This window comes from Plasmodium knowlesi (assembly GCF_000006355.2).
Source record: "Plasmodium knowlesi strain H genome assembly, chromosome: 14".
In the NCBI taxonomy this organism is placed as follows: domain Eukaryota; phylum Apicomplexa; class Aconoidasida; order Haemosporida; family Plasmodiidae; genus Plasmodium; species Plasmodium knowlesi.
The window spans coordinates 1,849,107-1,876,540 of record NC_011915.2 but is presented as its reverse complement, the minus strand read 5'-3'; the positions used below and the strand labels follow the sequence as shown (position 1 = coordinate 1,876,540).

General features: G+C 39.6%; 3 protein-coding genes across 3 annotated transcripts; 2 read left to right on the top strand and 1 right to left on the bottom strand.

Annotated features, from left to right (window-relative positions):
• Positions 1–472: 472 nt before the first annotated feature.
• Positions 473–5,045, top strand: PKNH_1442800 (conserved Plasmodium protein, unknown function; the record flags this gene model as incomplete). The annotated part of the gene is made up of 2 exons (XM_002262269.2): positions 473–1,032; positions 1,223–5,045. The coding sequence occupies 2 exons, from the start codon at positions 473–475 to the stop codon at positions 5,043–5,045; spliced, it is 4,383 nt and encodes a 1,460-aa protein (XP_002262305.1).
• A 1,473-nt stretch (positions 5,046–6,518) lies between these two features.
• PKNH_1442700 (conserved Plasmodium protein, unknown function) lies at positions 6,519–20,877 on the top strand (the record flags this gene model as incomplete). The annotated part of the gene is made up of 4 exons (XM_002262268.1): positions 6,519–19,868; positions 20,059–20,173; positions 20,557–20,636; positions 20,833–20,877. The coding sequence occupies 4 exons, from the start codon at positions 6,519–6,521 to the stop codon at positions 20,875–20,877; spliced, it is 13,590 nt and encodes a 4,529-aa protein (XP_002262304.1).
• Positions 20,878–21,065: 188 nt separating this feature from the next.
• PKNH_1442600 (phospholipid-transporting ATPase, putative) lies at positions 21,066–26,777 on the bottom strand (the record flags this gene model as incomplete). Its single annotated transcript, XM_039113669.1, has 6 exons — positions 21,066–21,279; positions 21,444–21,568; positions 21,683–21,865; positions 22,060–22,413; positions 22,544–22,846; positions 23,058–26,777. 6 exons carry the CDS (start codon positions 26,775–26,777, stop codon positions 21,066–21,068), a joined length of 4,899 nt encoding a protein of 1,632 aa, XP_038970039.1.
• Between the last annotated feature and the right edge of the window lie 657 nt (positions 26,778–27,434).

Below are 27,434 nucleotides of genomic sequence, written 5' to 3'. Positions count from 1 at the left end.
AATTATATACCATCTAACGTAAGTATGTATACCTTCCCCGTGAAGATCATCCTACCACCCCTATTTGGTATTTGTCTTGGCTAACTTCTCTATACACCTAGCGAACGTGTTAACAACAGGAGGCACCGGGTTATATTCCTTTTATCTGCTCTCTTGTTGTCGCTCTGTAGGTAGAGAGAGGGAGGGGCGACCGAGCGGTCTCCCCACGAAGGATTATGTCATCTCGTGCAGAGTCAAAGTGGGTGCATGGTCGCGCCCCAGAAAGGGTATCGTCCAAAGTTAAGGGTTTATGTATTCGATAGTTTAGCTATTTTTCCATGCTAGACTTGTTCCACCGGGATTTTTTTTTTTTTTTTTCTTGTCTCACGGCATGATGTTAAGGAATCACATTCGAAACGATGCAGTGTGTAAGCTCTCCCCCAATTTTTATTAAATACAATATAATAAGCCCCACCCTCTGTACGAAGAGACAATGGAAGAAGGAACACTGGGAGGAAAAAAAACGAGTCCTCCCTTTGACATTGAGTCCTATGAAAATTTAATCAAACGAGAAAGAAGTGACAACCTTAATGGGAGTTGCCGCGAAGAGAAGGAAGTAAGTGGGAGCGATGGCATAATGAAGAGAGGTAATACCCCCAAGGCAGGAGAAAACAAATGGATGAAAAATGAACAAAATAAATGTATTATATTTTCAACTCTCCTAAGATATAAAAAATATTTAACGAAAAAAGGAAACACTTATTTTGACTTCAATCAAACAAACTTAAAATTAAACGAGAAGGAATTTTTGCTCCAGAGTAGCAACTACTTTCACCTCTTTGATATAAGTTCTCTTTTCTACCCCCATGTGTATGTTAATGTAAATTCTCACATGAGTATTAACATATCGGATTATTTGAATTATATCACGAGGACATCGCCAGAGTACATCACAGCGGAGGATTCCTCAGTGGATGCAAATGAAATTATGCAATATGCTAGCCCGCAGGAGTTCATTTTGGAATGTATCCAAAAGGTGGAGCACATAGAAGTGTAAGAGTGCATGCGTCAGGAATAAAAAGGGACTCACTCTGGGTGGAAGTTAACCCCCACACGGTGGTACCCCGAATTAGACTGTGCTTATAGCTTCGTTCTGTTTTGTGTTGCTTTGGTTGACTTTGCTTTTATTTTCATTTTCATTTTATTTTTTTATTTTATTTTTTTTTTTTTATTCCTCTGGTAGGTTCAAAAAAGTGCAGCTCGTGAAAAAGCTACTCCTAACGGTGAACAGGGAGGTCGCCCAAAAAGTACAGACCTATGTAGACAACATCCCGGAAGTCAACCCAAACGACTATATCTTTGTGCAGACCAACCGACAGAATGATCTTCTCTTTGGCTACGTAAAGAGTAGCAAGTTTAATTTAATTTTCGAAATTTTTAATTTTAAAAAATTTTTTAAAAATTGCCACAACAACAATATAGACGTAACTATACACCAAGTGAAGGACAAAGGATCCGATGGAGAAAGTTTCGTTCAGCGGGCTGGCACGGAAGGAGGGATATATCTAAAGGAGCAATCCATTCATGTGAGGAAGGATGCCTACCAGAACATCAAATTTTGTTCCGTTCACTACTGCTATTATTACTTCTTTAAAAATGCCCCTGTGAAGTACATTTTCGAAGAAGGAAAAAGAAAAAAAAAAATATTCACTTTTAGTCTTTGCCTAAAGTACGTAAAGAATCATCTGTTCCTTCTGATGCTATACAATTATAGCCCCCCCTCGGAAGATAAAAAGAACTGTGTGAACGTGGAAGAAGCAATCCCGAATTTGGAAGAAATGGAAATCCACAACAAACACTTTAACCTGAACGAGACAGACAAAAATGTATTCAAAAGAAATACATTTTTTGTGCATGATTTGTATGACCACTTAAAATGTAAAATTTTAAATCTTATCAGTTTTGTTGAGTTCCCTCCAAATGACTACATAGTAGACATTCATTTGACTAAGCTAAAGACATGTAATTCTTCTTCCAGAGGCGACTACTCCTTCAGTGTATACTGTTTATCTAACGGAGGGGTCGTTTATATTTTTATTTGTACTCTTATGATGAGAGATAATATTTGTGAAGAGTCGTTCCAGGTGGATATATCCAAGTATTATCATTTTGAGTTAAAAAGGAAGGACACCTACCATAGCATCAAAGTTGTTAAGTGCAGTTCGGTGTTTCTGCGCGCTCTGTGCGGGGGGGGAACCCAAAGGCGCGGAAGGAAGAAGGTCAATCGGAGGAGGAAGAACTCATGTGCAGAAGAGTTGACATCGAACAACAAATCTGAAGTATCTCATACTTTAGAGGAAGAAACAGTTCCACCTCTCCAAATGGGTAATGTCGGTGAAGAACGAAGGAATCTAATTTCATCATGGATCAGTTCAGATGGACTTGATCCTACCGATGGAAGCGCTGAAATGGACAAGTATAAATACTTCTTCTTGATAATAACAAGTAAATGTGACATCTTCATCATCAGCTTGAGGAGGAAGAAAAAAGGAGAAGACATTGAATTGGTAAATTATTCCTGTACAAATAGCACCAACCCGAATGATGTCATCCGGGGTGTTCTGGTTAATAAGCACCATTTTGAGAAGACCGATGAGGCGGAAAACAGATCAAAGCCCAAAACTGCAATGGGGCACACCAACCGATGTATAGCTCACCAGCACCATATGAAACAAACAAATATAAGTTGCCCAATATTCGAGCTCCTTTGTTACTTCGAAAACGGAGATGTAAACAAGTACAATTTTGTATGCACCGCGAAGGAACAATTTCTGGAGTTCTTTCTCACGAAAAATGAAATGCCCACAGGTGAACTCCTTTCCAAGAAGCAATTCTTCATTCCGATCCTCTTCCCATTTAATGAACAAGTGCTGAAAAAAAAAAAAAAAAAAAAAAAAAACGATAACAGTGTAACCTTGTACAATACGCAAACTAGCTATTTTAAAACCATTTTATTTATCTACTTCCAGGAAAAGCAATTTGAAAACGTTTGTCTGTCTGTAAATGACCAGTGCCTAGTTATCACATATGTGAAGTCCTTCTGTAAGTTGCTGCGGAAAATACGCTCACTCATCGAGCGGGTGAAAATTTCCCAGGAGAAATTGCACAGAAAAGGGAACGTAACCTCCCAGGACCAAGTGGGTATCCTTCAAATGGGAAGGAAGAGGAATTCCAGGAGAAACAATGGAAAAGTCGAAGCAGACGCGGATTTCTCACCAGACGAAGAAACCAACTTCATAGAAGGGGAATCTATGAACGGAAATTTGTTCACACAGAGGGATCACAAGACGCACTTCTGGGAATACAAATATATCTTATTTGGATTTTACGATTTATTTTTAATCAACCAAAATAATACCAGTGGTAATGTTAGGGGCCACCTTGACGAGAACGCTAGGAACAACCCTGACCCCGCTGTGAGCGAAAAGGAAAAAAGGAAAGACGAAAGCAACGCAATGAACTCGTACGATGCACACAGCCATTTTAATTTCCTAAATTTAATAAAGGAGTACCTATCTTATGATAACCTTGTCGGGTGCATCTCTAATGTCCCATCCGGGGATAAAAATAGGAAGGTTAAAATGAATTTTTATCATTTCCTCCAAACGTTATGCCATTTTCAAGCAAACTACGTTAGCGAAGGAAACTCATTTTTTCACCTAATATTTAACGTACTTTGCCAGAAAAATATTTACACTGATGGTGTTTATAGCAACAATGCAGTGGGGAGGAAAAACTTGTCGCTTGGGATGGATCCACTTCTAGACATAAGGACTCACTTTTGTATTTTGTTTTCCTTCTTTATTCACATGTACAATTTTTGCTTGAAGAAAAACGGTATCAGCAGCGACTCTTTCAGCTCACACATTACCTATTTCCTTATTAACAAAGAGACGCGCAGAAATAAGAAGCGATTTCGGTACGTTTACAGGCCAGAGTCTCGCCAAGGGGAAGGCAAAACTGAACATACTGATAATGATGCGAATGGAAAGGTGGACCACCTAGTGGGCCAAAAGGAAGAACTCCACATGAACTCCCGCACCAAACAGCAGGCAATTCCAGAGGCAGTTCCACAGACAACTCCACAGACAACTCCACAGGCAACTCCGCAGGTCACCCCGCAAGTGAATCTAGTCACCATGCGCAAGTGCCTGTACTACATAAGCAAGACAAGAAAATATTTGCAATCCATATTTGGAGTCGAGGCGAAGGGTGAAGACACATCACGGGGGATCTCTTCCATCCCCCACGTGTACACGAATTTGTATCTGTGTCAAGTCCTCTATATCATGCTTAACACGTTGCGAATAAATAATACAAACCTGTTTGTGAATGTAGCTTATGACCTAAGGAAAAATAACATGGACTACTTCTATCTCCTCATACTGCTAAATGTCTATGTTCTCCACAACAGTTTGTTTTCGCATGGTGGTCATCAGAACCCCCTCAGTGGAGACGGAGAAGAAAATTTACACCAATTTTTCAATCATATTTTCGAAAAAAAAAACATTCCTAATGGAGGCAAAACAGACACTGAGAGAATGGAAGGCATCGAAATAGAGCAGGACGCATTTGAAAGACACCAAGTGTTGATACACGACTTTATAAAAAAGATGACGAGTCGCTTAAAGGATGACCACTATGTGATTGAGCGAATTTATTTTAAAATAAACTGTGTTCTTTGTGGAAAAGTATCTGTTTCAAATTTGTATAATCCTTATTACATCTGCGAGCAGAAGCACATTTTTAACAAATGCATGGTTACTCTATGTTGCATTGGAAAAAGTAGCCTCATCATCCCAAGTGTTTACGTTTCGCCTGATTTAAGTAAGCCAGTTTTTGAGGGGCCCATCAGTATTTTACAATTCAATTTGCGCGTGAAATTGGACTGTACATATTTCTGCTCCTTTTGCCATTTGTTTATGACCACCCAGAATAGCTTCTTCGCGAAGCACTTCCTTTTTAACCAGTGTCCTTTTTGCAATCACGATTTGGTGGCCATATGAATTGTTCCACCATTTCGTGACTTCCCCTTTGGATGAGGGATGATGAATTCAATTTGTTTGCAAAGCTTGGCCATATATGTGCTTCTCATTTTTTTTTTCTTTTTTTTTTTTTTTTTTTTTTTTTTTTTTACGTTGCGTTTGCCTTGTAGACCTGTGTATGTTAATTCCAAATGGGTCTGTTAGACATATGAGCCACCATTTAATTGCCTACTTTGCTACGTGGTGAGTTCATTTATCCCCACTCCGTGCGTAGTGCACATTTTGTGCAAATGATATGCAACTCCCACAGATTCAACTTCCTTCTCCTTCCCCTTTGATTTATTCATTTCTATTAAATCACCTATCGCGGAAGAATTGCAAATCCGCGTACATAAATTTGCGTGACAGAAAAAATTGCGTAACCGATAGGCGATTGCTCCGTGCATACAAACGGGGAGACCTGGAAATTTCACTTCTTGGGATGTTATATACACTGCGGGAAATACCCCCCCCCTCCCGTATGGGGTTGTAATTCCCCCGTTTGTGTGGCTCCTCGTAGGACCACATTTAGCTGGAAACACCCCGTTGAGCCACGGAGAGTAGTGTATGGAAGAAACACCTCCCATTTTCGAACCCCTTTTTGGGTTGTGCTCCCCCCGGTGTTGACAAAGGTGCAGCGCAATATTCTGCGACGACCTCGAACTGTTCTCTTCTTCGTTTTCTTTTTCCCCCCTTTTTCCAAACTATGTGTCATTTAACCAGGCAGCCAAATCGGGAAAAAAAAAAAAAAAAAAAAAAAAAAAAAAAATTCATTTGACTTCATTCCATTTGATTGGAAGGCGTTCATTTTTTTTTTTTTTTCCTTTCACATTTACGCAAATTTGCAGCGATCAGAGATGAAAAATGCAAATCCTACAAACAGGCTCTTCGTCCCCTTTTGCATAGTATAGTCAGAAAAGCAGAGAGGCCACACACGTTGGTAGCATCACGCGTGGTGTGGGTTCTACTCAGATCGGTTCGTCCTCCCTATTGGGTTCTGCTTTTGCTTCTGTTGGAAAACTGCAAATGAGGAGGGAGAATGAGCAATTCGTCCTTTGCCATTCCCCCCTGTGTTTGTATTACAACCAAATTGGGTGTAAAAAATATGCAAGTCGTTAAGCACTACGCATATGTAGAAGGCACATGTGACCCTTTCGTGCGGGGGACATTATAGATGTCCCCCCGCCCCTTTCCATTTTGTGTAAAAAAAAAAAGGAGAGTATTACTCATAGGGAGAATTATGCTAAATAGCATACCCATTTGTGTAGGCTTTTTTTCATACTGGGGATACTGGGGAGATCAATTGTAGAAGAGCGAGTCGATTCGGTTGGCCCTAAAAAGGAGAAAAAACAAAAGGGTGTATCATCATCCTAGGCAAATGTCAGAGGAGAACACGTATCCCCTCCTCATACATATTTAACACATCTAATCCGTAACAGCTACGTGGCCAGGAAGATGGAGAATCTCAAGTGCGTGATCTGCGGGTCGACGAGCTTCCGAGTAGAGGAGGCCCAGGTAGTGTGCAACGAATGCAACTATGTGAACGAAATTCAACAAGAACAGTTCGAAGATGAATATGCAGAACAAGAAATAGATGAGCATGTAAATAAAGCGTACCTTGAGAAAGATTTTTACGAAGTTCTGAAAAAGCTTTACAAAAATGATAAAATAATAAGCAGGATTAAAAATTACGTGTTCAAAGAAAATGATGAATTTTTTGTAAAGTACCAGAAAGTGTTACTCAACTTTATGTACGTCTTTATCACGGAGCATCATTTGCCTCTTCTCCTATACGATGAAGTAAAGAAAATATGGTTCTACCTATTAAAGGTAAATATAATGAATTCAAATGTATACATCCCAATGGGGGATGCGAAGGATTCAGTCAAATCCGTCTTCGAAGTTATTCGGGCACAGAAGCTGGAAGATATAGCTGGACACATTTTAAAAAATGAGAACATCATTAAAGGGATTAAAAATGTAATTAAAAAAATGGGACTCAGTAAGTTATCCTACTTTTTCATCATACAAAAAAAAATTATGAACGATATTGGAAAATCACTGGAATTCCTCCCCAGAAAAAGTGAAGTATCTAAAAGATCCGATGTCAAACTGTTAAAAATATACAAACAGACTGCCCTTTTAGATAGCGAAAAAAACAACAAGGAAAACTTTCTAAAAATTAATGAAATCATTCATAATATTCGCAAGTCCAAATTGACCAAGGAGGAGGAAGAACTTGACCAAGATGGTCATAATCATTTTGTCATTTCAAATGTTTTCACTACCCAAGGAGGAAGTGGAAATCCACCGGGATATGTTCCTCACGGGAAGACGCAGGGAGAAGGCATCCTTCCTGATCACCAGCTGATGGAGGCACCACCCAGGCCTAACAATTTTGGCAACAATTTCGAAGATTTTGATGTCCAGGAAATGGGTGATGGGGATGGAATGTTCAACTTGGCGAACTTTCCAGATTTGGACCAGACGGATCAACTTGCCCACGTGGACCGTACAAATCAGGTAGACCATGCAAATCAGGTGGGCCAAGCAAATCAGGTGGACCATGCAAATCAGGTGGACCATCTAAATGAAGTTAACCAATTCGGTCAATTTGACCAGTTTGGCCAGTTTGACCAGTTTGACCAGCTTGACCAGCTTGACCAGTTTGACCAGCTTGACCAGCTTGACCAGCTTGACCAGGTAGCAGATCACATTGGCAAGGAAAAAACTCCAAACAGGGCGACTATCCCTGAAGACACACAGACCCCAAAAGATGTGGAGAATTTCATCCAAGAAGAAAATTACGCGCAAGGAGAACGAGTGTACCATTTCTGCTCCTCCTTCATAATCAACCAGTTACTTAAACATAAAAAACTATTCAGACCAATCGACCCCAATGTATCGACAAATTATATGAACAGATCCATTAACCATACAAATGTTATCGACTTATTCTACCAACATGATTTTCTATATTACTTCCACGAAGAGTTAAGGAAAAAATGCGACATTGAATTTTTGTCCTTCTACGATATAATACAAGTGTTCAAAGGAGAATACGATTATATGTTGCCCCCTTCTTTGGGCCTGACCACAGGTCCATATATCCCCACCAGTGAAAAGGAAACGAGTGAAAGTAATTCCCCCACACAAGAGGATATTTTAACCCAGCAGAGCAACGACCCTCAGGAGTTTCATCTCCAGGAAAGCAGTCCCTTCGACGAGGCTACCCAAGTGAAGGATAAGTCAGCTGATAGCTTTGATTTAGAAATGAGCGAGGTGCCATTTTTCGAGGAGATTAAAATGGAGCAATCATCCATGGGTGCTCCTTTAAGCAGTGGCCTACTCAAAAAAGCGGCACTACCCAGTGGCGATGAGCATTCCTCTGTTGTTGAATCCCTGAGGGATAATATAAGTCTAGGAGGAGAGTTCTCCGAATTCATTGGTCCCAAGGGGGAACCAGGATACCAAGTGCAGCTCGATCAAGTGGAGCCCAGCCAACTGGAAGGGCTATATGAAGAAGGCTTCGGAGTGGAAGACGAACAGAATGCCCTTGTCGAAATGCTAAAAACTGATCAACTGGAGAAAGAAAGCGCAGCCTATAAAAAGAACAAACGTTCCGCTGAGGATGTAGAAAAGGTTTTGAAAAATTATCAAAGGTACGTTGAATTGAGGAAAACGATCGGGAAGGGTGTCCTGCAGAACAAACACGCCGTGAGGATTGAAACTCTGTCGGATGATGAGAAGTTGAAGAAAAAAAATGCGCAGAAAAAAAGGGGCGCTCAAGAGGGTAAAAATACACTGAGCAGACAAGATCAAAGGGAAAATGATACAGATCTGCTCAGTCAGACATCTCCTCTCATAAACCAAATAAACGACTTTATCCCAGAGTATGACGTGAACGATGTATATCCTTCGCGTACAGGTGTACCCTCCCCCGGTGGAGGCAAGGAAGGTTTTGCTTTCCTTCAAGCGGAGACAGTAGTAGAGGCACCACCAATGGACGAAGGGGCAACGACAGACAAGGCAATCAAGGGCCAAGGTACAAATGTAGGAGGTACTAGCGTCGGAAGCACAAGCGGTCCACCCAATGCCTCAGTCGTCACGAGCATACGAACGGTATACAAAAAACTGGAATACATAAATAACATAAAACGGGAAAAAAGCATAACGATAGAAAAGCACTATTACGATAATGGGCTAAAAAAGGCAGAAAAGAATTACAGTAAAATTGAAATTTTCGTCAAGGGGTCCATATTAAGACAGATGGAGAATGAAAATTTGAAATCAGAAAATCAAGAAATGCTATATATTCCCGATAGATACCTCATCGATTCGTACATTTTTGATGGACTATACGAAAAGTTTCTGTACATTTCCAACCTAAGTAAATTTAGAACCATGACGATAAAACATGTTTATAGCGAATATGTTAATTTTTTTTTAAAAGATTACAGGCAATATTTGATAGATGATGAGACTTACAAATTTTCGTACAATTTCTCCTTCGACTTACTCTTCTATCTGTTATACTACTCCATGAGGAGGTTACAGATTCATTGCCTTCCTCATAATATGACTAACTACATTAACTTGGACAACTTTAACCTGTACAAAATTTTTAACAACGTTCCAGAACTGTTACAAAAAATATACAAGGATGAATCTTCTATTTATTCTTTCCCCTTGAAGAACACAAATTTTTCAGAAATAAAGAAATCTTTCTTTTTAAGAAATCTGAAAACTGGCGTACCTTTTCTATGCATGCACAATTATGAACACACGAATAAACATTTCACACCTGAAGAGCAAAACGAAATTAAGGCGAACCAAGGAAAAAAAAAAAAAACACACCCTCATAATATTACCTACTTTAAAAATATCAAGCATCTAAAAAAAATCAACAGCATTATTACCTACTTTACTAAATCAAAGTGGGTAAATGAAATACCACTTTTTAATTCTACTTTGATTATAGATTTGTACAACCAAATTAATGACTTGGTCTTTAAATTTCAGTTGCCAAATTTTGTGCAAATCTATTCTATGAAGCTTCTTCACATGAATATTTTCAAGTACAGGTTTTATAAGTTCCTTTTTAATGTATACAGCAATCAATATGACGATATGCATTCAGAATTAAATAATTTTTACTCCTTCAAACATATCCTTAAGGATTTCAGTGAATTCTATTCGGGGAAAAGCGCGCCTATCTTTTCTAAGAAAGAAGTTAACAGATACATTCTCTACTTAATGAAGAAGGAAATTTATTTTAAAAAAAAAATTTTACGAAAAAAAAAATATATTCATCGGAACACTGGACAAGTCAATTATAACGTTTACAATAAATTAAACTACTTCTATCGTCAGAAATTTATCTGTACCTTTTTTATTACCTTCAAGTCTCCCATTTCTGTGGAGAAGAAAAGGTTTTATAGCATGGCGGCTGCTTGTGTTCTCACTGCCTGCAAGTTCTACTACCCCATGTTAAGTTGCGACTTCTTCAGTTTTCAAAACATGTTCGTTCCAGACAAGTTTGAGAGTTTCCACCGCGCCAACCATTACCACTGCCATATGCCACAGGCGGTGCATTTTTACAATGGTGGTAATCTCCAAGGGGGTTCTCACGCGGGGGGAAAGCAACGAACTAAGCAAGGTACCAAGCATGGAACTACGAAACGAACTAAGCAAGGATCTAAGCAAGGATCTAAGCAACGAACTAAGCAACGAACCAAGCGGGATGATCAAGCCGATCAAGACGCGTCTATAGGGGAACACCCCGTGGGTAGTACCCTCCACAGACAAATCAAAGCTTCACTCAGAAGGGATAAGCACAAAACGGGTAAGGAAGAGGAGCCAATAAGTCTAGGAAGTCGCCACCATGGAAAAAAACGGAAGTTATCCGAATCGTCTGGACAATTGGATTTTCCGAAAGGGGGGCCAAGGGCCAAGAGGACAAAACATGGTGGGAGCAACGGGGATGAAGTTCTCCCACTCGATGATGGAAGCTTAATGGGTGAAAGTTTAAGGAAAGGCTCCAGGGAAGGGAGCCACACCGATCACGCCTATGACCACTACAGTGAAATCTTTACCGACGAGTCTGACACATCTGACACAACGGACACATCTGACGAGGTGTTCTCCTTTCGCCCCAACGATGGAGAGCAAAATGGTCATGGAGAGAAGGAACTGGAACATTTTTTCGCTCAGGAATATTCTACGGATGGTAGCGACTGTGACAGTAATAATGCCCACAAGCGTGGAAGTGCCTATGGTAAATATTATAGAGAGATAATATTTGAGGAGGCATCTGTAGGGAAGAAGCCCACCCAGAGAGGAAGGAAAAGTAAAAGGAAAACAAACCCCCCAGTGCCTATTAGGAGAATACACTTTAAATCGTCCATCCAGAAAAGGAATTTTTATTTTGTCCCCATACCAAGCATTATGAAATTGTTTTTTAATTACAGAAGGTTTAACTCTCGTGATACAAGCGTGTACTCTCTCCCGGACATGAATCTTGGTGCTTCATGTAGTTCCTCCGACGAGATGGACGATGAAGAACAGTACATTTCTCACGTAGCTCTAGAAGGTAACCCCTCCTCTACCGTTACACGCAAGGACAACAAAAAAAATGTGAAGAAGACGATTATTAACAAGCAAGGAAGTGTGAATCATAAAGAAACATATTTGAATCTCAATAAACAACGCATGATACTCATTAATATTAGTAATCAAGAAAGCTATTCAGGTTCTGGTAAGAAAAGAAGTAGATATGAAAAGAAGCCAGTTGCTATTTCAGAAACTTTGGTTGTATATCAGAACCCATATTGTTGCAAGGAGTTCTTAGATCCTCCCCCTAAGAATCTATCTCCCCTTGAAAGAAAGTTCCATAAAATGAAAGAGAGATTGTTCCAATCGCTATGCCTAAGCAGAAGCCCTCAACATTTAGCGAATTTTAATTTCGACTTGAAAAAGTTACTTTTTTATAGCGCAATTCGTAGCGTGATGGACGAATGTAAATTACCCCCTCGCGAGGCACAACCATGCAATGAACTCCGTGAAGATGCATCCGAATGGTTTGTTCTTCTCAAAATGTTATCATGTTGGCGAAGGAAAGGTACATGTGAGAAGTTCCATATGGGGAATAACTCCTCCGGGATCTTCAACTCAAATGTGGATGGGGATACAGCTAAGGGGGGAGGGAAGGACAGAAGTGGTGAGTCACCCATGGGAAATGGTAGTGATATCGATAGTCGAAACAATAGCACACTTGGTAACCACCCCGGCGGGAACGGGACTGAGAAGGAGAAAGACCAATTTGTAAACTTCAACGGAGAAACGATAGAGCAGTTCAAGGCGAATAGCCTTACGCGAAGGGAAAAAAATCTGTATCGCGCACTGAAAAAACAGAGCAAAGATATCAATGGAGAGGATGCAAAGGAGATTGCAGATGACAAATCACAAATAATTAAGCAAAGACATTTAATACATTCAAAGAAATATGAATTTCTTTTCTTCCGCTACGCCATGTTAGAGTACCACAGCATGTTGAAGTGTTTGCGGGAATGCCAATTCATGGTGGACACTCTAAACGTACTTATCATCAAAACATGGAACATATACGACACTCTCTTTTTATATTATCAGATAAAACATACCATAAAGGAATTTCTCAAATGCTTCACTCAAGTTACAAATATGCTCCATTATTTTCTCCTCATGATGAAACATAAAGAATATATACATGCAAAACAGTTTAATTGTTTTTTCAGAAACAAATATACAAAAAGAAAGAATAAATTTTCGCACAATTTTAAGGGATTATTTTTCGTCTTTGAGCTCTACAGTGTCCTGTACAGAACGAAATTTAAAATTCCTTCATATTTCAAATACTGTCCAGGTGCATTATTTATTAACAATACTTCTCTTATATATTATAAGAAGGAACCATACAGAGGAGATATCGGTAAAAGACAGGAAACCTTTGCTCATTTATATAACATATTTTTGGGGGGTTATTGTGAATATCTGAACAATCTGATTTATAATGTCTTCAACCTGAATGTGGTTAAAGAGACGATGAAGAAGAAAATGAAAAATGCACTAAATACCATACATGGTATTATTAGGAATACCTACATGGATGATGATTATATCCATTCCTATGTTTTCCCTCTCACACGCAAAAATCTATTCCACATAATCGTTAGAAATGTGAAATTTTTTAGTCTCAGCTTTGAGGGAACCCTAAACCTCGTCAGGGGAAAATATGCCACTTGCCTCGATCAATACTTCGAACCGATTGAGAGGTGCGGCTTGTCTAGCTTGGTCGATGTCGTGACTGTGTTGTCCGTATATCCCTCATGTGGAGGAGCCAAGAAAGGTGGAAGTTACCCTATTATTGGCTCACCCAAACGGAGCAGAAACACACACCGTGTTCTATCCAAGTATCTAACTCTAATTCTAAATATGCAGAAGAAAAAAATGTCAATACCCTACCTCTTCTGTGATAACAGCTCTCCGTGGAACAGGACAGAAGAAAGTGGCGTCTACTTCCTCCACCATGACGGATCAGACGTTATAAACGAATGGATCCATTTCTTGATGAGTAAAAATTACAATGTTCTAAATAACACACATCTCATCGACATTTTAAAGTATAAAGCGATTGCGGATGTGCAAGGGCAAGCGTGTAATCAGCTGGGACGATCGGAGGATAACGATGCGATGTACAACTTTTTCCAAAGCACCTGCTATAACATAGAACCCGACATAGGATTTCACCATATGGTTAAACTTTTTAAATATTTTAAAAAAGTTAGAAGAATTATCCCCCGTCCCCGAGATGTATTTCTCCTCTACTACCTAAGTTACTGCACCAACTTGTTCAAAAGGAACCTTTTATCACGCAGCGAACTATACATCAATAATTCTTTAGCAAGACGGATACTCTATTCATTCCTACCCAATCTCTTCAGATGGAATCAAAAATCGAATAAAAATTCTCTTCTCATGAAAAATAAAATAATAAATTATGTGCAACTGTTTAGATTTATCCTACGTGGAAAGAGGAACATATTTTTGGCATCCGAGGAAGGGATGTTCGTCTCCTTCTGTGACCTCAGTAGTAGGTGTATCCATTTTGGTGAAAAAAAAAAAAAAATTTTGGAAAATTATCCTTCCTCAGATGGAGGAAAAACGAATGCAACCTCCATTTCTTGGGATAAGCAATTTCAATCCACATTATCCCCTTGGAGGAACAGAAAACATGAATGTTCAAAATATATGAAATGGATAAACTTGGTGGATCTTTCGAAAATTTACGAAAAATTTGCCAGAAATTTGCAGTGCCCCTTTTGGGGTACAAATGAGCTTCTTCTCAATAGAATTATTTTTTTCAATCTAACAAATGAAATAGTAATTAGTGAATTATGGCAGGAGGGTAGGCAGCCTCCAGAGATGGAGGATATCTGCCACCCTAGTGGAGAGAAGCCTTCCAGAGTACACAAGAGAAAGGGGAGTAGACCTCAGATGAGACAAACTTCCTCCATGACAACCCCCCTGCAGAAGATCGCCTATTCCATCGTTCTGGACAATTTCATCAACAATAATAAACAACTCATTCTTATCAGAAATGCCAATCGTCTTCGCAACAAATTGGAGCTGAATATGGAAAAGGAATTTTACAAAATGAGATATAGTATCAAAACCACCACGAAGAATGCTGCAAATGCCAGTAGCAGTGTCAGTGTCTGTTCTTCGATCCCCTTCGCATCACTGTTTCCACCAGAAATCAAAAAAGAAACGAGAGGAAGAAAAAAGGTAACAGACTCCTCTGCAAAACCTCCGAAGATAGTAAAATACAGCGCACCAACAAAGTTCATGAAAAGGTGCAGTGTGTTAACATCTATGGTCTATGAAATAGATTCAAAAATAAAAAATTGTCCCTGTAGCATCCTAGGTAAAGAAGATCCAATTAAATCATTAGTTACCTTTGAAGAACCATTTTTGCTTAAGGAACCAAGAGTAGCAGAAGCGATAGACTTCATCAACATGATTAATTGTAAATTATGCACAAAGATGAAATCCCTTTTTAGTACTGTTCCTTTAGATGGACACCTTATTAGCTACCTAGAAAAGCGATGCGCTCATATTTTCTCCAAGGAGAACCTAAAAGAGGAGATTTTCTACTTCGCTCAGGAAATTTTTGCCAAACTCAAAATGAATGATTCAAATGGAGACACGATCACAGGGGGGCATCTACAAAGGAGAGGAAAGCACTCCACGGAAAGGAACATGAAAGAAGGAAACCCCGATGGAAACGATCCAAGTGACACCCCAACAGAGGAAGATGAATTTCTTTACCTCTCAACAGATGTAGACTCCTACAAAACCGATTCCATGTATCCTCTCCAAATGAAAAAGAATCAAACATATCGTGATCTTAAAAAATATTTTAGAAAAAATCAAATGCAACTAAACATTGCCATAGAAAAGAATGAGTTTTGTGAGTTGAACAAATTCGGATACTTTTTCAAGGAATCCGAATATAATCGCCGTGATGCCACCATTATACACGAATGTTACAGAATATTTGCAAACGTTCTTAATAAGATGAGTACCTGTTTGAACAACTTGGATGAGGGGGGTGTCTGGGGGGTACCCATTTACAGGCGCCTATTCGAATGGTATAGCAACCTCAACATGTACGACCCCTTCTTGCTTATTCATAATAGACCAAACGATTATAATGCGGGCCTAATGGGGGGTTCTACTAGGGTTACTGTTCCCTTTCCTACGGGGGGAGAACCCCCAAGCAAAGTTAAGGGTAGCACAAATGCGCATCTCTCCAATGTCGTGATGAGAAAAAAGATGCGAAAATGCTCAGGCAAGTTTACAAAACGATTACATGCAAAACCCCACATCTGCATCTACAACGACAACATCTTCTTCAAGGCAAACGACGCTTCCCTAAAAGCGGAGGTCGACAAAAGTGATAAGTATGATAATTCTATGATAAATTACAGCCTGAACAAAAATTCCCATTTTGAATTTCGACCCCATGTAAACAGCTTCACACTGAGATTAAAAAATGATTACATAAAAAAAAAAAATAAAACGATATATGATCATGTGAAGAAGAAACAAATACATAAGATCAGATACGTGCAGAATGTTGTTCGCACGCAGAAATACACTTACTTCTTTTTTTCGTGTCTAGCCTATCCAATCAGTCATGTTCCCAGAATCATGTACCTTTTCTCCATAAGGTATTTCCCTTCCCTATTTGTAAAAGTAGCGAATTATTTGAACTACTTCAAGGTAGACCAACACTTGCTGCAATTCCTATCTACCTTCGCTGTCAGTACAATTGAGCAGATCTTCAAAAATATAAAGAAAAGAAAAAATGCAGAAAATATTTTCCATTTCATACGTTTTAGAGGATTCTACGTCAATCCATTTTCCTTGCTAGGTAGTATATACTACTCAAAGGATATTCAACTACTGTGCTCCAAATTTAAACTCTCCTTATGCAGTTACTTTAACACACTTCATACTGTTTTGTCTGTGGAGGGTATGAAGAAAGAGAGCAGGGTTATTATCCAGGAGCGGGATAAACTGGGTTTGGAAGATCCAAGTGAAACCGGGGGAGAGCATACACAGCAACAGATTCGCCGACACGAAACGAATATCAGCCAGGATAGAACTCAGACTGATGAGAACCTGTCACAGATAGACCCAGATTTGTTTGGAGAAATCGAAAGCGTGTTCGACGTCCCGGGGAAGGAGTCAAGCGAAGTGACCCCCCCAGAGGAGGAGGACAACAAAAGCGAAGTGACTGTTTCAAATACAAGAAGAAGAAAAGGAAAAAAGAAAAAAAAAGAAAAGTACAATGATTCGCACAATTCCATGATGGAGAGTTACACCGGAATGAACGTCAAATTTTCAGACGACGAGAAGAACAATATCGATGATGATAAAATAAATAAATTTTTTGAAAAAATCAACCGTAGGTGCAGTACCTCCTTTTCCAAGCAGAGTCGTGAAATACGAAATATCTCCCTTCTGGAGGATACAATACGAAGCGGGCGCAACCCAAAGGAGGGATTAAAAAAAATGCTCTTTACAAGTGGAATGAATAAACTTTTTTCTAGAGAAAACATCATTGAAGAAGATGAGGATAATGAGGACGAGATTTTCCTGCAACGCGTTCGAAATTTTAACCCCTTGTCCATCACACACAATGTCCTTGCGATTCAACCATCCGAACGGAGATCAAAGAAACCAAAGCAAGGGGAAAAACAGTCACTTGTGAGGAGTAAATTAGAAAGTAAAGCAGCACCTTTGTCCAAACGTTTATCTAACCCTTCGGAAAATCGCTCCTACAGGGGTCAACTTGTGCACACCGAAAAGGGGAATCATTCCAGTTTGCAATATTACCTGTTTAGGGATGATGAAACGAATCTACTTTCAGTTATTGAGAAGGAGAAAAGGGCTTCTCAGGAAGTAGGAGGGTCTAGGCGCTCCAGACCAAGGAAGAACTCACAGATAAGGGAAATGACTGAAGTCGCTGAAATGCCGGAAGGTGCAGACGGCACGTTGATACAGAACGACAAGGATGTAAATGACGACTGCGTCAGTAAGAAACACCTTGAAATGTATGATCTGTGCGTGGATCAAGTTGAGCGGGACAGCCAGAGTAACCTGTATGGAGGTTCGCACGTGGCGAGCAGTAGCACCAGTCGCAACATGAGTGTCGTGGGGAGTCACTGTGCAAGTTGGAACGGAAGCAGAAATGCGAGTATGAATTACATGAGCGTGGGGGGTAGCAGGGGTGGACGCAAGATGGCAAGGAAGGTTGGACGGAAGGTAGGTATCGACAAGATTGGCAAACATCGCGGCAACGAGGGTGATAGTCACTTCAAACGTGGCAGACCATCCAAATGTGACAAACCATCCAAACAAGACAGACCGTCCAAATGTAGAAGGCATTCGAAGAAAGTAAAGCGCATATATGACAAGTGCCAGCGTGAATACCTGGACACGGAAATTGCCCAACCCTTCTCAACACCCTCAGAAACAATCAACCTGTACAACATTATTTTAAATTCTCTGAATAATGAGATCCTCCTGAAGAATGACTCTATCACTTACGGGAAGTACATAAAGAAAACACCCTTGGAATTTAACTACATCGTGTACAGAGAATTTTCCACACACACAAACTACTATTCGGAGACTTACGACAAAAGTGCTCTAAACGAATTCGTCGACATTCTTTATACCGACAAGTTTAGGGATTATTATTTGGAAGGTACAGAGGCGGCGAAGGCAGGAGGGAAAGAACTAGATGTGTTCGAACAGGGAGAAGATGCAGGTATGCTGTGGGAAGGAGAAGAAGTAAATGTTTTGGAACAGGGAGAAAATGCAGGTATGCTGTGGGAAGGAGAAGAAGTAAATGTTCTGGAACAAGGAGAAAATGCAGGTATGCTGTGGGAAGGAGAAGAAGTAAATGTTCTGGAACAAGGAGAAAATGCAGGTATGCTGTGGGAAGGAGAAGAAGTAAATGCGCTGGAACAAGGAGAAAATGCAGGTATGCTGTGGGAAGGAGAAGAAGTAAATGCGCTGGAACAGGGGGGAGATTCGGCTAGGCTCGATTTCGGTGGAGATGACGCCCCCGATACATATAAGGAGGGGAGTGAAAACAAATCGCAGTCGGACGAATTCTTTTGTCTGAATGATGATCTACTTTTGGCTGGTGAGGGAGATGATCCCTTGCGTGAAGAACTGGATGGAAGCGAAGGCGCCCACCAAGGTAATCCGCAAGGTGATCTGCAAGGTGAACACTATGACGACGACCAGCATGACGACCAGCATGACGACCAGCATGACGACCAGCATGATGACCAGCATGACGACCAGCATGATGACCTGCAAGGCGATGAGGAGCACGACAGGGAAAGTGCCCCCCAGGAAGAAGATAACATAAGGAGCATGATGAACCAATTTTGGGAGGACGACAATCTCCTGGAAAATATACAAATAGAACAAAAGGAAATGCTACGCATACAAGAGGCAAATGTCCCAGACATTATTGACCATGACGAAAGTACCACATCTCAGTTCTCCGACTGTTATGAAAGCAGTGCAGACAGTGAAGCAGAATCTGTGAACCAAAATTCATACACGGTTTGCTCATTCTACCTGCACAAACCGGTGTATATTATCGATGAGCAGACTGAGATTAGCCAACTGGAAAGGGAGATGCATAAAAAAGACGAAATAAAAAATGACAGTTCTTCAGGCCCTGCAGTTTCCCAAACCATGCATAACTTATTTTTCCCACTCAAGAAAGATGAACTTTCAAAGTACATAACGAAAAATGACAGAAAGTTTAAAAAAATTTATAAAAAATTGATAAAAAAAATGCAATACGATCAAAATATTAAACGGACATCTTACGCAATTTATGATAAGACAAATAACTTCCTCATGTATGATTATAAATGCTCCATGTATAAAAATATTTTTGGAAAATTTACAAGAAAATATGTACGAAAAAATAAATATATTAATAGGAAGGGAATTTTTGACGGGAATAATTTTATCGTGAATACCATCTGCAATGATATTTATCCCTACGATCTGGAAGTGAGAAAGGTTGTGCAAATTTATAAGAGAAATAAGTTGTTCATAAAAAATGTAAAACAAAGATACATTTCGAGGAGGTATAGACATTCCTTTCCTTGGGTTGGGGACAACATGCTGGTCTCCCCCAATGACGTGGATTCCTTTATCATGGTAAGGTGGATTGATCATTCGTATTATCACCTCAGTTGTGACTGTGACAATGGCGATATTTGCACACAATACATACATACATGCGTATATATACATATATACATGCATACACAATACATACACACTACTATGCTTGCCACAAAGACCTCCCAAATAATGTTTTTCCATTTCTTATACCTTACCCCTACAGGCCGGATACAGCTCCATCCTCACACACCAAAATACGTCCTACTTAAAAAATTTTAATTACCATTCGGCAAATGCGTTTATCCCTTTATACAATAAAAATCTGCCTAGGAATTTAGGTTCGGCGTTAAGACAGAAAAAAAAAAAAAAAAAGGCAACATGCAACATGCAACATGCAACATGCAACATGCAACATGCAACATGCAACATGCAACATGCAACATGCAACATGCAACATGCAACATGCAACATGCAACATGCAACATGCAACATGCAACATGCAACATGCAACATGCAACGAGCGAGGCTTTAAAATGAGAGAAAAATGAACGAGAGAAGAATGAATGAGAGAAAAATGAATGAGAGAAAAAATAATATGTGCGCGCTCAAAAAAGGTGCACACATATACACGTAATAATGACATTAACGCAACAGCCATAGCAATTTGCACTCTTGCGGGCATCTTCACCGCACCCCCATCACACACTTCCTCTTTCTGCAGAGCACCTGAGCACAATGATGTGCCTCCTCATCAAGGCCTTTAGCTCCTACATGGGATGCCCATCGAACGACTTAATTACGGTAAGTACATTCCCACTTTATTTTTTTCTTTTTTTCTTTGCCACTGTTTTTAAACAAAAATACAGACAAATTGGGGCGTTGCAAATGCTTTATATCTCTGTGCACATGGGAACTTTCCATGAGTAAAAGCTTCCAAAACCAATGTGTTAAACATATTACGTGAATTCTCCCCCTTTACAACATCTCCATCTTACAGGCTTGTAAAGAAGTGGAATGTATATTTTTTCGGTTTAGTCCATAGAGGGCAATCATCATCCTGGAGTATTTGTGTTTTTTTTTTTTTTTTTTTTTTTTTTTTTTTTTTTTTCATCCATTTTGGCTGTTTTGAATACGTCTATCCTTGTGAAGACTTCAACGTTGATAAACTTTTTACCGCGTTGCAATATTCGAAACTTGGTCACTCCAAAAAAGTGGCTGCTCGTTACTGTCTCAGGCGAGCTTGAAAAACTGAGAGGGTGTTAAAATATTCTTTACCTTTTTAATTATGAAAAAAGGAAGCCACGCGAACAGGACGATCAATATAACTTTGTACCAAAACATGACCGACATAATTTGCATGATGTCGAAATAGTTCCTCAGGATAAACATCGAAAAGATGTAGACGATGAAGGAGCAGATGTTGGCTGATATCATCAACGGGTGCCTGTACGGGGGAAGGTACAACGATTCCAAAAGGGCCAAGTATAAAATGCACGTTGTACGAATATAAGTAGGCATATATATATATATATATATATATATATATATATATATGTGTGCACGCGAAGGCGTTGTCGGCGTACTGGTCACCCCCCTGTGGGCACTTACCATGACTCCACCTCCAGGTGAATGTTCATTATCTCCAAAACGATGAGAGACGAAAAGGATATGTTAATGAGGTTATTATAGTTATCGTTGAACAACTTCAACGCCCCGAGCATGACCACGGTACCCTGCAAATGGAAAGAGGTAGTAAAGAATAATTCGCAAGAATAATGTATGGTGTGGCGTTGTCTCCGCAATAATGGTGCATGCACAGTCGGTGCGCGAAGCCCATCGGGAAGTACCTGGAAAATGGAAATCCACACAATGATAAAGAATGACTTCAAATCCAGCTTTCTCTTGTGCTTTTTATTTTTGTATATTTCCGGGTACAGGTATATCAAGTTCTTTTTTATTTTCACATCCAACAGAAGAGACAGAAATGGCGCTGTGGTGTAATATGTCGTGTAGCCAATTTGCAACCATCCCTAAGGGGGGGGGGGGGGGGGGGGGGGGATATGCGACGAGAAAAATGCACATTGGAAAAAGTGAAAATGACGAAATTGCATATGGACATATATGCACATTGGAAAAAGTGCAAATGAAGAAACTGCATATGGACATATATGCACATTGGAAAAAGTGCAAAGGGGATGAAAGCCTCTCCGGAACGTAAACTCACCTGAAAGATAGACACCGGTATGCTGAAAAAAATGTAGCTGTAAATAAACTGTAGGTAGGTGAGGACGAATCCCCTGTGTATCAGAAAAGAGCAAAGAGATGAGGTTTGCAAAAAGGTGTTGTTTCCATAGTACAGAATGAGCTTCTTTATGTTCTTAAACTTTGAGACAATTATATCACTGTCGTGCACAACTTGTTTTCCTTCTTTTCCTAAAACACCAATGCCAATGTCCGCGGCCTGGATCATGGCCACGTCATTTCCTCCATCTCCGATGCACAGGATTTTCTTCCTCCTAATGGTTTTTATTAGAAGAGCAATTTCTTTCTTCTCGATAGGGCTACACCTGCAACAAACCTATTGGCGGTATGAAAAAAAAAAATCAACATGATAAAAAGAAAATATGAACAACTGCCATGGAAAAAGTAAAGGTGCACAAAAATACCCATGTTATTGTGACGCACAGGATTATGTATATATAGCTTACCACTGCTCGCGCATTCGCCGCAAAATCCACGAACGCATTAGGAATGTACTTGATACAGTTTTGAATTATAATGTTGTCAAAGAAGAGAACATACGAATCTATGTTACTTAAGATGGAGTTAAAGTCTCTTATGAGGTTGGAGGTGCTCTTAATATTTTCGTGCCTGAATATGTATATGTTATGCTTCTTCTTCTTAATGTTGGCGTTCTTGCAGATGCAGATGGCTGTTTCTATTTTGTCTCCGGTTAGAACCCACACCTTGATTCCACTGTTGTAGAGCATCTCAATGGTCTTTCCCACGCCCTGCAGATTGCACGTATGCATGTACGCATGTATATACGCATGTATGTGTGTATGCATGTATTCACATATGCATGGATGTATATACATATTTGCGTGTGCAAAGGGGGGAAAAAATGAACTGAACAACACATTACAATGGTAACATATTCGAACGAGAAGGTGGCAGAAAAAAAACGCCAAGTGCTCTTCCCCCGCGCCGCGCTCAACTCACCTCCTGCAACTTGTCCTCCACACCTGTTATGGCCAGAACCTTGATGTTCTTCTCGACGTAGTCCAAAATATTCTCCAATTGCCCCTTGACATCTTTATTCTTGTTGTACAAATTGGAGAAGGTATGGAAGAACTGCTCCTCTATGTTTAAAAACCCATGCACCAGGACACGCAGACCCAAGTTGGACAGATGATCACTCTCTTCATAAATGAATGTTTTATACTTCTCATGACACTTCTTTATTAAAATGTTATCTGCCCCTTTAATGAAGAAGTAAATGTTTCTATTCTTCACGTTGCGCACGAAAATACTCATTCGCTTTGTTTCGGATGAGAATGGGATGTGCAACAGAATGTCGTACTCCATGACTAGGTTTTTATATTTTATTTCTATCCTGCTGGCAGTTTTCTTCCTCAAGATGAAGCCACAGTTGGTAGCATATTTTAGGAACGCCAACTCGTCTGGAGAGGAACATTGATAACTCACATCCGAGTGTGAAAATGTTTCAGAATCTTCGGAACTGTTAGACTCCAAATTCTTTTTGTCATAAGAAAAGGCTCCACTACTACTATCCATATGTTTCTCTTTCTTCTTTTTATTTTCCTTCTTATTTTTTCGATTAACTTTTAATATGTAGTAGAAATTTTTCTGTGTGTCTGTTTCCTTCTCCCCCTTTTTTTTCTTTACCTTATCCTTTTCTTTGCTATCCCCACCGTTGGCACTGGCATTTGTACTGTCATTTGCACTACCATTTGCAGTGCCATTTACACTACCGTTGGAATCTCCGTCATTGTTGCTCTCCTTTGCCAGAGTTCTTATATTGTTGCATATAAGGAAAGACAAAAATGTCTGGAATACACGGTGCTTCTTCAAGAACTCTACATCTTCCACATTGTCATTGTAATAATCTAGGGGATCCAACTTGTACTTCAAAAATTCGTCCACCATTTGTTCCACTTTTTTCTTCTTCTCCAAATGAACAGAGTTCTTTTTATGAATGTCGTTCCTCCTCTGTCCCAAACCTCCCCCTGATACGCTCGTACTCATAGCCAAGCTGTTCTGCTTGAAAGGTTTTAAGTTTGCACTTCGGTAGTTATTCTGAGAAAAGCCTGATTTGGAGCCTGCCGAATGTTCATTAAAATTTCCGAAATCAAAATTTTCATAATCCAAATTCTCTTCATCAATGTTTTCCTCATCATGGAGAATATTGATACGATCCATAGGGTTCACTGTTTTGTTTAGTTGCCTCAAGGCTGACAGTTCATTTTTGTTTCCACTGTACTTATTCCTTCGTTCGTTCTTCGAGTAGTTGGATCCTAAGTAAAAAGACGAGCCATCCACATCTTCGTTTAAATCATCCAAGTCGTATGATAGCATATGCTTGTTGAAATTTCCTTTCCCTTTATTTTCCATATTTCCCTGTAGCATATTATTCTTTTCATTTTCCGCATGGATAACATCCAAGCCGATATGTATAACTTTAAGGACCATTACATTTTCTGTGAGTGTTCCCGTCTTGTCCGTGAAAATGTAGTCCACATCACCAAAGTTTTCTATAATTGCGCTGTTCTTTATAATTGTGGTTTCGATTTCCTTATCCTTCTGAATCACCAAAGTGTAATAAATTTTAGCGATATTTAAATTAACACTTAAAGATATAGGGATGACGGATGAGAACAGCAAAACGAAACGAATAAAATTCAAGTACCACAGATTATTCAACTTCACCGTACACATGTACATGGAGAATAACGCGAGAATTAAAAACAAAAATAACGTTATCATATTCAACTTATTGTCTATCATTCCTCTTTTTATTTTGCTAATCTGTGTACTCATATTCACTCTTGTATCACTTCCGGTGTAAATAACTAAACAAAGCACATCTGAACTCGTAATCACAGAGTTAAAAAGAATAAAGTTGTCGTAAGTTAATTTCTTTCTATAGCTGACATTGTAAAAATTGAAATTGTCTTCATTATTAAAGACACTACACATGCTCGTCTCTGCAACATAGTTTCCACTTTTTTTTGCATTATTTTTTGTGCAGTTATAATTTTCAATAACTCCTCTGTTTTGACCCGACATAGTACCTCCTGAGCCACCTACTCCTACAACTGCTCCCTTTTCCAGGTCGTTGAATTTCACCATTTCATTGTTCATCTTTTTTTCCTTCCTGTTATTGCTGTACACGTAGTCTGTGTCCTTTTCCGCCAAATTTACATAGCCCTTATGATGCACTCCTTTTTCATTGCCGTCAGCAACGTTTTCCAATTCGAGTTCCTTTCGGCGTTCATCCTCATCATCCTCGCCGTCATCATCATCGTCTTCATCATCTTCCTCATCATCATCATCGTCTTCGTCGTCATCATCATCGTCATCGTTGTCCTCCTCACCGTATGCGGGCTCACCCGCCTTGGCCACTCCGCCGCGATTGCCGCGCTCCAAGTCGACCTCCCCGTCCCTGATCATGTCGAAGGAATAGTTCATCAACGGGTTGTCACTCATTCCCATGGTGTTATTGTTTTCTTCCTTCTGGAAGTCGCCATGCGGGTTATACTTGAATATGACGAAAGAACCCTCAATTTTATAAATGTCATTTTTGGGCTGCTCCAGGATGAACAGAATATCAATGGTGAAGAAATCTTTCAACTTTTTTAAATTTTGGAAGATGCTAATTGGGTACTTAATTTTCCAGTCCGTTTCACCATCAATTTTGTCCGTTTTGACATACGTATAATTGGCCGTTTCGGTCGATCCACCTGCACCTGCGTCTTTGTTTTTTAAATTTCTATTCTTTAATTTCTTTTTCTTTTTTTTTTTTTTTTTTTTTTTTTTCTTTTCAAAATTAGCTAATTCGCCTGAACTGTTCATATCATTTTTATGACCACTTTTCTCTGGCTTGTCTTTTAAAAGAAATTTTTTTTCTTTCGCTCCGTTTAGAGATTTTTCATTTTCACTAAAGAGTTGATGATTGCTCGTTTCGCTCAAGTTGTTGTTTGACTCGTTATATCGATCATCAATCAATTCGTTATCAATATTTTTATTAAAATGGTAGTAGTTCTTGTTAATTTTGTTGTACACGTTGGAATTTTTGTTCAATTTTATACTGCCGAAAAATTTCTTCTCCTCCACCTTAAAAGTATATTCTTCATTTTTACTTAAATTACGTAACAAAATACAATCCGCCGGGGCTCTCTGCTTGGATTTTATCAAAATGATATCTCCGACTTTTATATCCTTGGAGTATATTTTTTCGAAATTCCCGTTCTCCAAAAGGGTGTAATAAATTTCGTTGTTATTCTCAAGGTCCTTTATAAACCGCTTCAAATCGTCAACCACTTCGTTGATTAGACTTACAAGAATGATGAAAATTAATGGGGCCACAAAGGTGAACACATATCCAGTGTTGAATATCGGAATTATTTGTAGCAAAGAAACACACAAATAAAATAAATTTAAAAAATCCGAGAATTGGTAAAATAAAAAGAGAGGAATAAATGTGATTACTGTGTACTTTGTACTCCTAATTTTATTGTCACAGAAAAATTGGGGACTCGTCCTTCCATGTATATTTACAAACCTTTCTCGTTTTTTATTTTTCTTGTTATAAAAATGGCTGAATATTTTGTAGAACATGTACGAAAAAAAGTATTTTATTCGCCCCACCTTTTTGCTCAGGACGAACCTGAGCCTCTTTAGCTCCTCGTCATCCACCATCTTGTCTACCTATGGGGGGGGGGGGGGGGTTCTTCGGGGGAAGGTTGGTACCGCTAGGAAGGAAAGTCGACGAAGAGATGAGCCTATGCGCTTCTGCGATGCTGATATTCCTCTGTGTAGAGAAGCGTTCGCCCACGTCTGACTCCGCGTGGTCTGTGTGTATATGCTTTTATGGCGGGAAATGCGGAGGCCCCGTCTGGGGTGCCGATCGAGGGGAATAAGCTTTCTACGCGTCTCTCCTTCTGAGTCTCCTCTGTCACCCCTCCCCTTGGCGTAGGCTTTTCACCTCTCGGTTTTCTTACAAAATAGGCGTACTAGTATGACAGGGGCAACTAACCCAGCCTGCTATGCATCATGTTAGACGGTTGGGACGGTGGAAAAAAAAAAAGGAAGACCAATTATCACTCCGCACCGGACACGTGTCTCTTATTTCACGTGTACTGAGTATGCTTTCCTCCCTGACAGAAATATATCAAATATTTCTGTTCTGCAATTTCCCCTGAGTAGGGGGAGTGGGGGCAAATCTTCAAAGGGGGAAGTGAAAAAAGTGGGAGACCAAGTGATCCCCTTAACAATGCACGGTTTCGAAAGGAAAATCTCCTACGTGACACATTCGAGATAATCAAAACCAGTTTGACTTCTCAGTGATCCCCTTTT